This window comes from Garra rufa, chromosome 25 (assembly GCF_049309525.1).
Source record: "Garra rufa chromosome 25, GarRuf1.0, whole genome shotgun sequence".
NCBI lineage: Eukaryota > Metazoa > Chordata > Actinopteri > Cypriniformes > Cyprinidae > Garra > Garra rufa.
Genome location: NC_133385.1, coordinates 8,174,545 through 8,188,927, shown reverse-complemented (window position 1 = coordinate 8,188,927; position 14,383 = coordinate 8,174,545). Strand labels below are relative to the sequence as shown.

At 35.7% G+C, this 14,383-nt stretch overlaps 1 protein-coding gene across 1 annotated transcript in view; it reads left to right on the top strand.

Moving 5' to 3' along the window:
- The window catches only part of LOC141301303 (uncharacterized), a 24,407-nt gene extending 24,260 nt beyond the window's left edge, over positions 1-147 (top strand). Inside the window, exon 9 of the mRNA XM_073831554.1 lies at positions 127-147. Coding sequence (XP_073687655.1) covers positions 127-147 — 21 coding nt within the window. The remainder of the gene's footprint in view (positions 1-126) is intronic.
- Positions 148-14,383: the final 14,236 nt, after the last annotated feature.

Genomic DNA, 14,383 nt, shown 5'->3' with positions numbered 1-14,383 from the left:
CCTGCACTGGCTGGGCAACCAGGCGGAGGTCCACTACTGTCCTCGTGCGCCTGAGGGCCGAGGATTTTACAGCCCTCTTGTCCGCGGTATGCTAGACAATGGCTTATTTTACTCGTGTCCTGGCAGGAATACCAGACCGAGTTATAACAGTGTCTTAGCAGGTAAGTATTATAGACGCTGTCTCCTTCATGGTCTGGCAGGAAACCAGACGAAGGACTAGACTCCTCGTGTGCCCGAGGGCCGAGGAGTACCTCTCGCACTGGCTGGCGAACCAGGCAGAGGTCTACTTGTTCTCATGTGCCTAAGGGCCGAGAACCATACAGCCCTCTTGTCCGCGGAATGCTAGACAATGGCTTAATTCTCCTCGTGTTCTGGCGCAGGATGCTACCAGACCGAGTGTATTTCGGTCCCTCTGGTTCCGGACTTTCCTAGACCAAGGACTAAGACTCCTCATCTGCCTAAGGGCCGAGGAGTGCCTCATGCGCTGGCTGGCTACCACGCAGAGGCCCCTACTGTCTTCCCCGTGTGCCCGAGGGCCGGGGATTGCAGTGCCCTCTTGTCCGCGTAATGCTAGACAATGGCTTATTCCCTCGCGTCCTGGCGTAGCTCCAGGCCGAGCCTTGGATCCCTCTTGTTCTGGCTGAACCCCCAGACAAAGGTTCACCCTCTCCTTGTGTGCCTGCGGGCCGAGGAGCCTCTTGAGGTCAAGTTCACTGTCCTCGTGGGTCTACGGACCGAGGACTACCTACACCATCTGTCCGCCGAGTGCTAGACAGTGGTCATTCAGTCCCTCTTGCTCTGGCTAACTCCCAGACAAAGGACTAAGACTCTGCGTGTGCCTGAGGGCCGCGGAGTACCTCTCGTTCTGGCTGGCGACCAGACAGAGGAAGACTACCATTCCTCGTGTGCCCGAGGGCCGAGGACTACAGGGCCTTCTTGTCCGCGGAATGCTAGACAAGGGCTCTTTCCTTTCCACCCTGGTTGCACAGACACTGCGCAGGGCTTGGAAATTATGGGGGCGTTGGTAGTCTCGTTCCCCATAGCGTTCCATGACGCGGCTCGAGTTCCCGGAAGGGAACGTCTCGGGTTACTATTGTAACCTTAGTTCCCTGAGGGAACGAGACGCCGCGTCTCGGACCATAATTCCCGCACCCTGCGGCGCTCGCTTCATTCCTAAAGAGCTGCCGCCGGCTTCAAACGCACGCGCTTTATACTTCCCGGTCGATGACGTCACCGCGCCTGTGACGTCACTCCCGTCATTTCATTGGTTGTAGACATGATTCAGAGTGCTGCCCGCCAATGGCGTTCCCCATAGCGTTCCATGACGCGGCGTCTCGTTCCCTCAGGGAACTAAGGTTACAATAGTAACCCGAGACGTTTTGTAGCACTTCTGTAAATTCTATTGAATTGAACATATTTTATTTTGTTTCGTCTAATTAATAGACTAGACTATATAAATACTATAGTGTTTTACTGAGGAATGAATCATTCACGTAGTTTCATTTGTAAATGAAAACATGCTCATTTATCGTCACACACGGGCATAAATACAATCATAAAGTCAAAACTTTATTGGCATAATTGTCAGGCGTTAAAAGATATAGCCCTAACCAGTTATTAAAATAATAATAGCCTAATAATAATAATAATAATAATAATAATAATAATAATAATAATAAATAAATTATAAGTGACTTAGATTATAATAACTTTCTGTATATGCTATTTGTCATATATTTTGCAAATATTGTAAACAACAATAATGCCAATAAAGTTTTGACTTTATGATTGTATTTATGCCCGTGTGTGACCATAAACGATTAAATGAATCTACGTGAATTATTCACTCGTCAATGAAACTATTATCTATTAATTAGACGAAATAAAATGAAATATATGTTAAATTCAACCTATAAACTGCATTTCAATAAAACTTTATTGGTATGTCGAGCATTTAACAGTATCATTTACATTCAGAATGTTAAGTAAAGAGATTGAAATTAAGGGAAAAATAACGAATATAAACGAATAATACAATTATTATGGAAAAAAAGAGGATCAGGTAATGGACAAGACTGTGGGATGCATAAAATGTTTCTTGTAGGGCTATTTTATTTGATGTACTTTATGTAATATTTATTCATGATAAACTTGTGAATGCTGTCTACATCGCGCCCAGACAACATTCGCATATACAGCATCGTCTATTGTTAATATAATAATTTAATACTGTATTAATTTCTATAACAATGAATATAATCATTTCTTAACTCAAAATAAAATATTAATAAACCTAATTCTGATAATCCTGGGTTACTATGGTCACGCAGGTTTGTTTATGCATTAAACTTGTGGCCACGACATAAGGATGTGGTTACCTCGACAAAATGATCTGGTGGCCACAACATAATATCACGTTCCCACGAGTTTATATGTTGTGGCCACGACAAACGTAAGTGAACCCAAGATGTCCCCTCCCGGTCACCGTAATATATATATATATATATATATATATATATATATATATATATATATATATATATATATATATATTACGTATTTTGTAGTATGTGTAAATATAATGTCTATTTTTGTAAATGGTTTTATGCATTTATAGTATATTACATTTACATATTTTGTATTGTTTCACTTGCTAAATATGTAGGATTAAAAGCATTATTACAGAAACAATGCAGAAACTATAAAAAATGTGGATGACTCACAATCAGATACACCTCTGCCAAACATATAAATGCAGAACTGAATCAATGTCATAATCAAGGACAAAAAGAATGTTCCGTTCCATTCCATTCCATTTAGAACCCAAAGCTTTGGCTCTAATTGCCAAAGACAATAAATAACAAACACACACACACACACATACAGAAGCCAGAGAGTCAATCTCTCATGCCCATTACCGTCAATACACCAAGTCTGGGGGTGGACACCAGTCAACACGTCAGCCAATCAAAACAGTCACACAACATCATCATTTAAAACCACTGAACTATCACATTTCCACAGTCTAAACAGACCCTCTGGAGTCAAATGTTTTTTTCCCAGGGAGAAAAAGACCAAAATCCTTTGCTAGAGTTGATTAGTTGAGATGAGAGGATTTTATTTGGAGTGCCTTCGACATTTCAGTATGATCTTCCAGACTGACATTTCTCTTGACCTACAGTGCCAGCACCTATTATAATTTATGAATCATTAATGATGCACAAAAAGCCCTGAAGTACTTCATCCTGAATATGCATTAGAAAGCCATTAGAAGCCATTCATATCATCATGATTTCACCTGTCATGTATTTCTCCTCCACAACTATATCAGCATCCATTATGTAGAGGTCCACAGCTAATGCTGAGATGGTTTTCAGATCAGATATCCTGGCTCCTGCTGTATGTCACATTATCTTAATTACTGGCAACAGAAACATGTTTTCAGCTGCACAATCGAGCCAGGAAATTGATTTGCATCAACATTTCAGAGCCATCATCTCGCAAAACATGATTTCCTGTAACTTCTAAAAGCGACAAGCTTAAGTTGTTTGTCTCTGACTGCGGTTTTTAGAAATAAGAGTCTGAATTACTTCCCAGAAGCGCATACACTTGACCACTTATCGTCCAGCTTCCCACTAAAAGCATTGTTGATGCATTATGGGAAATGTTTCGCTAATAGTCAACCTTCCATTTGCAAGACCCTTAATTACGACGTTGCAGCTAATTGTTTCCTCTCTGATGGGCGGTGACAGACAACACAAAGACCTCAGAGCGGTTTATCATCAGAGCGACGGCCAGAAACATATTATTATCCTCCAGCAGACCTGAGTTCAGCGTGGAGATCACAGATTTAGTGTATACGTGTCAAGACCCATGTCATTACAGGAATATTCTGAGTCTAGCCACTTATAATGGTCTGTAAATGAAGAAAGCTTGTGTTTTTAAACACTGAAATGGATTCTTTGGTAATACAGAAGACTTTTACTGAAGAGGGGCCCATATCTAAACCCAAAATTTCACAGAGACTTTTCTGGTCACATAGCAACAGCCCAGAATACCCTAGAAACTACCTAGTAACACCTTGACAACAACCAGAACACCCAAACACCACAAATCCCACCCAGAATATCCAAGAAACCACCTAGTAACAGCTGGGCAACCTTGCAGAACTAGTAAGTCTGTAGCACTGTAACACTGTAGCAGCCACTAAGATGCACATTGCCAACCACCAGAACAACCTAGAAACCACATAGCAACACATTGTAACCACCTAGAAACTACACCTAAACCACCCAGGCAACCACTAGTACGCCTAAACCACCATACAACCCCAGAAACCACATAGTAACACATTGTAACATTGTATCCACCTACTACCTCTAAAAACAACATAGTAACAACTTGGCAACCACTCGTACACCTAAACCTCCATACAACCTCAGAATACTCTAGAAACCACCTAGTAACACATTGTAACAACCTACTACCTCTAAAAACAACATAGTAACACCTTGGCCACCACTAATACACAAACCACCATACAACCGTAGAAACTACCTAGTAATGGCCTGTTAACCACCTGAACACCATATAAACCACCAAGTAACAACTTGGCAACCATCAAAGAACACAGAAGACCCTAGAAACCACAATCTAACACATTGTACACATCTATAAACTACATAGTAACACCTTGACAACCACCACAACAACCAAAAACACCATGCAACCTCTGAATTCTCTAGAAACCGCCTAGTAACAGCCTGACAATCACCAGAACACCCTAGAAACCATCTAGTAACACATTGCAACCATCTAGAAACGCTATAAACCACATAGTAACACATTGTAACTACCTAGAAACTCTAGAAACCACATACTAACACTTTGGCAACCACTACAACACACAAACCACCATACAAGCCCAGAATTCTCTAGGAACTAACTAGTAATGGCCTGACAACCCCCAGAACACCATATAAATCACCTAACATAGGGCTGCACGATTAATCGCACGATGTTGTGAGGTGCGTTTAGTCAATTAAGCCGGTACTTTGATTAGTAGTAAATCTCCATCACGTGCGTTCAGCTGGAGTGGTGGAGCACTGTGTATTAGTTGCCGCTCCAGCTGAACGCACGTGATGGAGATTTACTACTAATCAAAGTACCGGCTTAATTGACTAAACGCACCTCACAACATCGTGCGATTAATCGCGCAGCCCTAACCTAACATATTGGCAATCACAGAAACACTCAACAAATTACAAAGTAACAACTTGGCAACCACCAAAGAACACCCTAGAACCACATTGTAAGCACCAGAACTAAAAACACCACAACCCCTGAATTCTCTAGAAACCACATAGTAGCAGCCTGACAATCACCAGAACACTATAGAAACCACATAGTAGCAGCCTAACAACTGCCAGAACGCCCTAGAAACCATCTAGTAACACAATGTAACCACCCAGAAACTCTAAAACACAATACTACAAGAATACCCTACAAACCACCTAGTAACAGCCTAGCAACTACCACAGCGCCCTAGAAACCACCTAGTAATGGCCTGATAACTTTAAGAACACTCCTAGTACCTAGTAACACAATTTAATTGCCTAGAAACTATAGAAATCACATAGTAACACCTTGGCAACCACCAGAACACCTAAAACACTATACAATCCCAGAATACCCTACAAACTGCAAAGTAACAACCTGACAACCACCAGAACACCCTAGAAACCACATAGTAATGGCCTGACAATTACAACACCATAGAAAACACCTAGTAAAACAGAAACAACTCTAGCCAACCACCAAAACACTACATCTAGTAACAGTATGACAACCAACTAGACCACTATAGAAACCTCCTTGTAACAATTGGCAACAATCACACAGACACTCTAGAAATGACACACAACCAACAAATGCCATAGAAACCACATTGTAACTCACTGTAGGCACCTAGAAACTCTAAAAACCACATAATAACACCTTGGAAACCACCAGAACACCCTAGAAACCACCTAGTTACACATCATCACCACTTAAAAACTCTAGAAAACACATAGTAACACCTTGGCAACCACTAGAACACTTAAACCAGCATACAACTTCTGAATAATCTAGAAATCACCTAGTCCCAGCCTGACATCCACCAGAATACCCTAGAAACCACTTAGTAACACATTGTAACCCTCTGGAAAATCTAGAAACCACATAGTAACACATTGGCAACCACAAGAACACCTAAAAACACCATACAACCCTAGAATACCCTAGAAACCGATTGTCACCTCCTAGAAACTCACATAATGAGTCACATTATCACATCATAACACCTTGACAACCAACAGAACACCATACAACCCTAGAATACCGTACAAACTGCATAGTAACAGCCTAACAACCACCAGAACTCAATGTAAACCACCTAGTAATGGCCTGACAACTGCCAAAAAACCCTAGACACCACCTAGTAACACATTGGCAACATCATACAATCCCAGGATATCCTAGAAACCACCTAGCAACAGCCTGACAATCACCAGAACAACCTAGAAACCACCTAGTTACATCTTAGCAATCACAGAGACAGTGTAGAAAATAACTTGGCAACCACAAAAACACCTAAAACACTATAGAAACCACCCAAATACACTAAAGAACCTAGTAGTAGTCAGACAACCAACCATAACACACTACTGTATGACACAGAAACAACTTGGCAGCCGACAAAACACTTAGTAAAGGACTGGAAACCAGGAGAATTCTCTAAAACCCACCTGGTAACACCCTGACAATCACCTAGACACCCTTAAAACCACCAAGCAACACATAAAAACCTAAACCAGCCTAAACAGCAAGTAGTAATTGTCTAGCAACCACCAAAAAAAAGTTTTTCATCCCAAAACATGCATACATCCAGACATTTACATTTACAATACTTCTGGACTACTTTTTTAGCCAATGGGTGACATATTTGAGAAGAAAGAGAGGCTTCAATTACGTAAAACAAAAGAGTTATTTTGAAAAAAGTAATACAAGTTTGGAACAACATGAATCTTAATTTCTTTTGGCAGGGTCGGGGCAGTATCCCTTTAGTATGATTTAGAAGAAATTAAAGTACTGACAAAACAATTAGAGTGCGACTGTAGCCTTGTTGGAATAATTAAAGCCATATAAAGGAATGAAACAACAGTTTCTATAGCAATAGCCAAGAAATATCAACAAACACATAACATGTGTGGTGCAGTTGTTCAGAATGCCCTAGACTCGAATAAAGATGAACAAATTCAATTTAAGAGTCACACGCCATCTAATCTGTGTTCATTACACATGCACACTTAATTATTTGACTCCCTCATTCGTTTTCTAAGCCCTCCGTCAGAAAGACCTGCTCTCCAGAGCATCTCTGCTCAGTGATGGGTTAATATCCCAAGTCATTACTGAATTAGAGAGGGGAGATGAGGGTTATCCACACTATCACAAGCCTTGTTAACACAGGGTGAATAATCGCTTTTTAATGCATAGCCATTAATAGCTGTGAATGGTGTGTACACACATAAACACTGAGGGGGGAATGAACAGCGCTCGCAGAATGAGACATTTATTTGGACAAATTTGCTTGTAGTGCCCAATTCACAAGCGCAACGGCTATATAGTGTTTTAATGCACTACACTATTATTTGACCATCTTCTGATGAATTGCTGCTGCCATGATCACTAGAAGAATGTATACAAGCATATCTTTAAATTAAAATTGAGTTTACCTTTTGCTTTCTGCAGGCGATGACATTAACTGTGCAAGGCAAAAGAGCTTAATGAATAAGAGTCAACCTCCAATGAGCCTAATTTACATAAGAAGGGGCATGTCTGTGCAAAAAATAATGACCAATTATATTATTTTACATAAAGTGCAACACTATCCCACTGGATTTTGCACAATTAAACTGGACTATGAGAGATTAGTAACTAAAAATCAATCAATCAATCAATCAATCAATCAATCAATCAATCAATCAATAGCAAATACACAAAGAAATAATCAAAATAAAAGTAAAATTAAATGAATACTTTGGGGGAAAAAGTAAATATGCAAATAAATTAGGAAATTACATATCAAAAAGCAAATAAGCAAACAAATAAATACAAAATGAAAATAGGCAAACATAAGCAAGCAAACAAATAAATAAATATAATAATAATAATAATAATAATAATAATAATAAATAGCAATAAATAAATAAGCAAATAAATTAGGAAATGAATAAACATACGTAAATAAATAAAGATGTAAATATCAAAAGCAAATAAGCGAACATAAAAGCAAACAAATAACTAAAAAAATAAATCAGCAAAATAAATAAAACAAAATAAACTAAAAAGCAAATAAGCAAACAAATAAATAAATAAATAAATAAATAAATAACATACTTAACCTAACAAATAATTATTAAAAGTAAATAAATAAACTAAATAAATATCAAGAAGCAAATAAACAAATAAGCACAAATAAAAGCAAACAAGCAAATAAATATGCAAACAAATGAGCATGCAAAAAAAATCAGCTAAATAAATTAAATAAAGAAATAAATAAAGTAAAAGGAAATAAGGAAACAAACCAACAAAAAAAAAACCTAAACCAATCAAGCAAACAAATAAGCAAATAAAACTATGCAAACAAATAATAGATTAAATAATAAAAAAATAATAAAAAAAATAAATCAGCAAAATAAATGAAGAGCAAAAAAGTAAATAAGCAAATAAATTAGAAAGCAAACATAAAAAAAATACATGGCAAAAAGCAAATAAGCAAACAAATAAATAAATAGCAAAATGAAAATAAGCAAACATAATCAAGTAAACAAATAAATACATGGATAAGTAGTAAGTAAATAAATAAATAAACAAAAAAACTAGTAAATGAATAAACAAGAAAAATAATCAAATAAATATTTTAAAAAAAAAAAAAATAAGCAAACAAACCATTGCAAACAAATAAATAAATCAGCAAATCAAATGAATACATTGCAAAAAAGCAAATAAGTCAATAAATTACAAACATACCCAAATAAAATTACATAGCAAAACGCAAATAATTAGCAAAATAAAAAATAAGCAAACGTAAAAACATACAAACAAACAAATAAATAAATAAATAAACTAGTAAATTAATAAACAAATAAATAAAAATATAAAAGCAAACAAATCATCAAAAATAAAAGCAAGCAAGATAAATAAATAAACTAAAGGAAAATAAATTAGGAAACAAACAAAAACAAAATATAAACAATCAAATAAGCAAACAAAACTATGCAAACAAATAAATAAATCAGCAAAATAAATGAATAAATTGCAGAAAAATAAATAAGCAAATAAATTAGGAAAATAAATACATCGTAAAAAGCAAATAAGCAAGCAAATAAATAAATAACAATATGAAAACAAGCAAACATAAGCAAGCAAACAAATAAATAAATGAATAAATAAAATGTAAATAATCCAACAAATAAGTAAACAAAATGGCAAACATAAATAGCAAAATTAAAATAAGCAAACTAATAAATTAATGATTAAATAGCAAATGGAAATAATTAAGCAAATAAACTAGGAAATGAATAAACATAAATAAATAAATAAATAAATAAATAAATAACAAAAAGCAAATAATCCAACAAATAAGTAAACAAAATGGCAAACATAAATAGCAAAATTAAAATAAGCAAACTAATAAATAAATGATTAAATAGCAAAACGGAAATAATTAAGCAAATAAACTAGGAAATGAATAAACATAAATAAATAAATAAATAACAAAAAGCAAATAATCCAACAAATAAGTAAACAAAATGGCAAACATAAATAGCAAAATTAAAATAAGCAAACTAATAAATAAATGATTAAATAGCAAAACGGAAATAATTAAGCAAATAAACTAGGAAATGAATAAACAAATAAATAAATGCAAACAAGCAAACAAATAACTTCGCCAAAATAAATAAATGAATCAGTAATAAAAGAATAAATAAAAAAGTAAAAAGGCAAATAAATTAGGAAACAAATAAACAAAAAAATGCATAGAAAAATAAGCAAGCAATTAAATAGAAAAAAGTAAGCAAATAAACATAAGCAAACAAACAAGCAAAAATAAATAAATAGTAAAACGCAAACAAATAAGCAAAAAATATCAAGAAGGAAATAAGCAAATAAGTTAACAACAAATAAGCTAACAAACAAATAAAATAATTATTTTGCACTGAAATTATCCATTAAAAATCAATGCAAATAATGCAAACTGTGACATTGACCCAAATTTGTTTTCTAATCATGCATGAAATTTTTAACTGAATACACACAGATTTGAACAGATTTCAAAATGTACTGAATGATAAATAAATTACACATTTTCGATTTATTCAAGAAAATTCTTTACAAAAGTTTTTTCCCCCTAAAAAAAGTTTCAGTGCACACTACAGCATGCTTTTTATATCATTAAAGTCAAAGCGTCAAGTCAAATATCAATCCTGCAGTGCCTGTCCAGCTGTGTGTCACTAGGTCACAGCTATTTAGAGCGGCAGTCAGGAAATACAGCAACTAAACGAACCAAACAAACAGAAACGGACAAAACCGCAGCCGGGGGCAAAGCTACACACGCAGTCTCAAATAAGCAGAGCGGGTCCATCATATTTGTGATCCCTTGAGCCTCGGCTGTCTCGTTCTGTTTTTGTGTGTGATGATGACTGTTAGACTCTGAGCTCGTACAAATACCCCGCAGAGACCAAAGCAGAAGCACTATCATGGGCCGCTGTTAAACTTAAACTGTTTTTAGTTGCAGAATGAAAACAAAAGCATTGTGCAAGTTCCGGAAAAGCATCTAGTTTCTAGAATATTCCTTACAACTGAAGTCTAGCAGGCAAGAACACCGCACAACACAAGTTTTTTTTTTTTTTTTTGTAAAGCCCGTTTCTGCCACAATAAAAAAAAAGGTATTTGCAACATTTTATCTCAGTTTATAACTTAAAATTCATCCTCTGAATTTAGTTTACGTCTCGTAATTGTTTTTTCTTTTCTTTTTTTTTTTTTTGCCACAGAATAAAGAACAAAAATGGTAATTGTCATCATTTTTTTATCTCTTTTCCTCCCAATTGTGAGTTTATACTCACTTCAGACTTTTTTTAAATTACGAGTTAACACCTCACAATTCAGAAATTCTTTAATTCTGCATTTATATCTCAAATATGAAAAAATTTTATTTACTGTTTTCTATTTTTTCCTATTTTCTTTTCTATTCTATTTTAATTGTATTTAATTTTATTATAATTTTTATTTTATTTTGTTAATTTATTATTTAATTTTAATTTAATTATTTTATTTATCTATTTGTCCAGAAAAAGAGAAAAGAGAAAAAAAAGAAAAAGTCAAAATTGTGAAACAGAAAACAAGTCAATGCGGTTTTCGTCCTGGTCGTGGAACAATGGACCAGCTCTATACCCTGTTCAGGGTGCTGGAGGGTTCATGGGAGTTTGCTCAACCAGTCCACATGTGTTTTGTGGATCTGGAGAAGGCATTTGACCGTGTCCCTCGCGGTGTCCTGTGGGGGGTGCTCTGGGAGTATGGGGTCCGGGGTCCTTTGCTAAGGGCTGTCCGGTCCCTGTATGACCGGAGCAGGAGTTTGGTTCGTATTGCTGGCAGTAAGTCGGACCTGTTCCCGGTGCGTGTTGGACTCCGGCAGGGCTGCCCTTTGTCACCGGTCCTGTTCATTATTTTTATGGACAGGATTTCTAGGCGCAGCCAGGGGCTGGAGGGGGTCTGGTTTGGGGACCACAGGATCTCATCTTTGCTTTTTGCGGATGATGTTGTCCTGTTGGCTTCCTCAAGCCAGGACCTACAGCAGGCACTGGGGCGGTTTGCAGCCCAGTGTGAAGCGGCTGGGATGAGAATCAGCACCTCTAAGTCCGAGGCCATGGTTCTCAGTCGGAAAAGGGTGGCTTGTCCTCTTCAGGTTGGTGGGGAGTCTCTGCCCCAGGTGGAGGAGTTTAAGTATCTGGGGGTCTTGTTCACGAGTGAGGGAAGGATGGAGCGGGAGATTGACAGACGGATCGGTGCAGCTTCTGCAGTAATGCGGTCGATGTACCGGTCTGTCGTGGTGAAGAAAGAGCTGAGCTGTAAGGCGAAGCTCTCGATTTACCGGTCGATCTACGTTCCTACTCTCACCTATGGTCATGAGCTTTGGATCATGACCGAAAGGATAAGATCCCGGATACAGGCGGTCGAAATGAGTTTCCTCCGTAGGGTGGCTGGGCGCTCCCTTAGAGATAGGGTGAGGAGCTCAGTCACTCGGGGGGAGCTCGGAGTAGACCCGCTGCTCCTTCACATCGAGAGAGGCCAGCTGAGGTGGCTCGGGCATCTGTTCCGGATGCCTCCTGGACGCCTCCCTGGGGAGGTGTTCCGGGCATGTCCCACCGGGAGGAGGCCCCGGGGAAGACCCAGGACACGCTGGAGGGACTATGTCTCTCGGCTGGCCTGGGAACGCCTCGGCGTTCCACCGGAAGAGCTGGAGGAAGTGTCTGGGGAGAGGGAAGTCTGGGTGTCTCTGCTTAGACTGCTGCCCCCGCGACCCGGTTCCGGATAAGCGGAGGAAAATGGATGGATGGAGAAAACAAGTCCAAATTGTAATTTAAAAACTTTTTTTTGTATTTATATTTTATTTTATTTATTATTGTATTTTATTTTATTTTTTTATTGATTTAATTTAATTTAATTTAATTTATATAATTTTTATTTTAATTTTACATTTTTTGGCACAGAATAAAAAAAGTTTATGACTTTTCATTTCATAATTCATAATAATTCCCCTCCCCCAGTTGTGTTCATATCTGACAATTCAGACTTTTTTCTGAGAATTACGAGTTAATACCTTGCAATTTAGACATTTTTTTCATAATTATGCATTTATATTTTGCAAATATGAGAAAAGGTTGTTTTATATGATATTATTTTATTTATTATTCTATTTATATATTATATTATTCTATTTTTTTTGCCACAGAATAAAAGAACAAAGTTTGACAACATTTTATAATTCTGATTTTCTTTCCTTCCAATGGTGAGTTTATATCTGAAAATTCAGACTTTTTTTTCTTAGAATTAGAAGTTAATACCTTGCACAATTATGCATTTAATTGTGTATTCTTTTTTTGCCACAGATTAAAAGAACTAAAAAGTTTGAGACTTATCTCATAATTCAGTTTTTTTCTCCCAATTTTGAGTTTATACCTGACAATTCAGAAATTCTTTCCATAATTCTGCATTTATATCTTGCAAATATGAGAAAAAGTCCACATTGAGTTAAAAACTCAGATTTGCAAAAAAGTCAGAATTGTTACAATTATTTTATTCTATTTTTTTTCTATTTTTATTTTTATTAAATTTTTTATTATGTTATTATTTTATTTTAATTTTATTTTATTTTATTCATTTATTTTTTTATTTATCTATTTATCCACAGAATAAAAGAACAAAAAAGTTTGTGACTCTCATCTCATAATTATTTTTTCCTATCAATTTTGAGTTTCTGACAATTCGACATATCCGACTTTTTTTCTTAGAATTACGAGTTAATACCTTGCAATTAAGACAATCTTTTCACAATTCTGCATTTATATCTCGTAAAACAAACCAACTTTAGAAAAAAGAAAAAATTAGAAAAAAAGTCCAAATTGTGAGTTCAAATTATTTTTATTATTCTTTTCTATTTTTTATTTTTAATTTGATTTAATTTTGTATTATTTTTATTTTATTTTGTTATTTTTTTATTTAATTTTTATTTATCTAATAACAAAAACATTATTCTAATAACTCTTCATCTAATAATTCAGATTTTTTTACCACCCAATTTTATATCCCAGTTTTTATCTGACAATTCAGACTTTTTTCTTATTACAAGTTAATACCTTGCAATTCAGACAATCTTTTCACAATTCTGCATTTCTATTCTATTTATTATTATTATTTTCTATGCTGTTTTTCATTTTATTTAATTTTGTATTATTTTTATTTAATTGTATTAATTGATTATTTAATTTGAATTTAATTTTATTTAATTGTATTCGTTTATTTATTTTATATTTATGTATTTATAAATGGTCCCCCTTTATTAAATTCTTTGAAGAACTTCCTGGCCTTTAAGATGGAATAGTCGTCCTCAACCTCTCTTTGTTTTCATAGTTCTCTCCCTTTTTCTTTCCTCTTTCCTTTCTTAAAGTTAATTATTTATTTAAATATTTAGGTTTGTGTATATATTTATGTATGTATATTTTTGTCTATTACCAATAATTCTGGTTCTTTTATGATGTTATCTAGACTGGTAATTTATTTT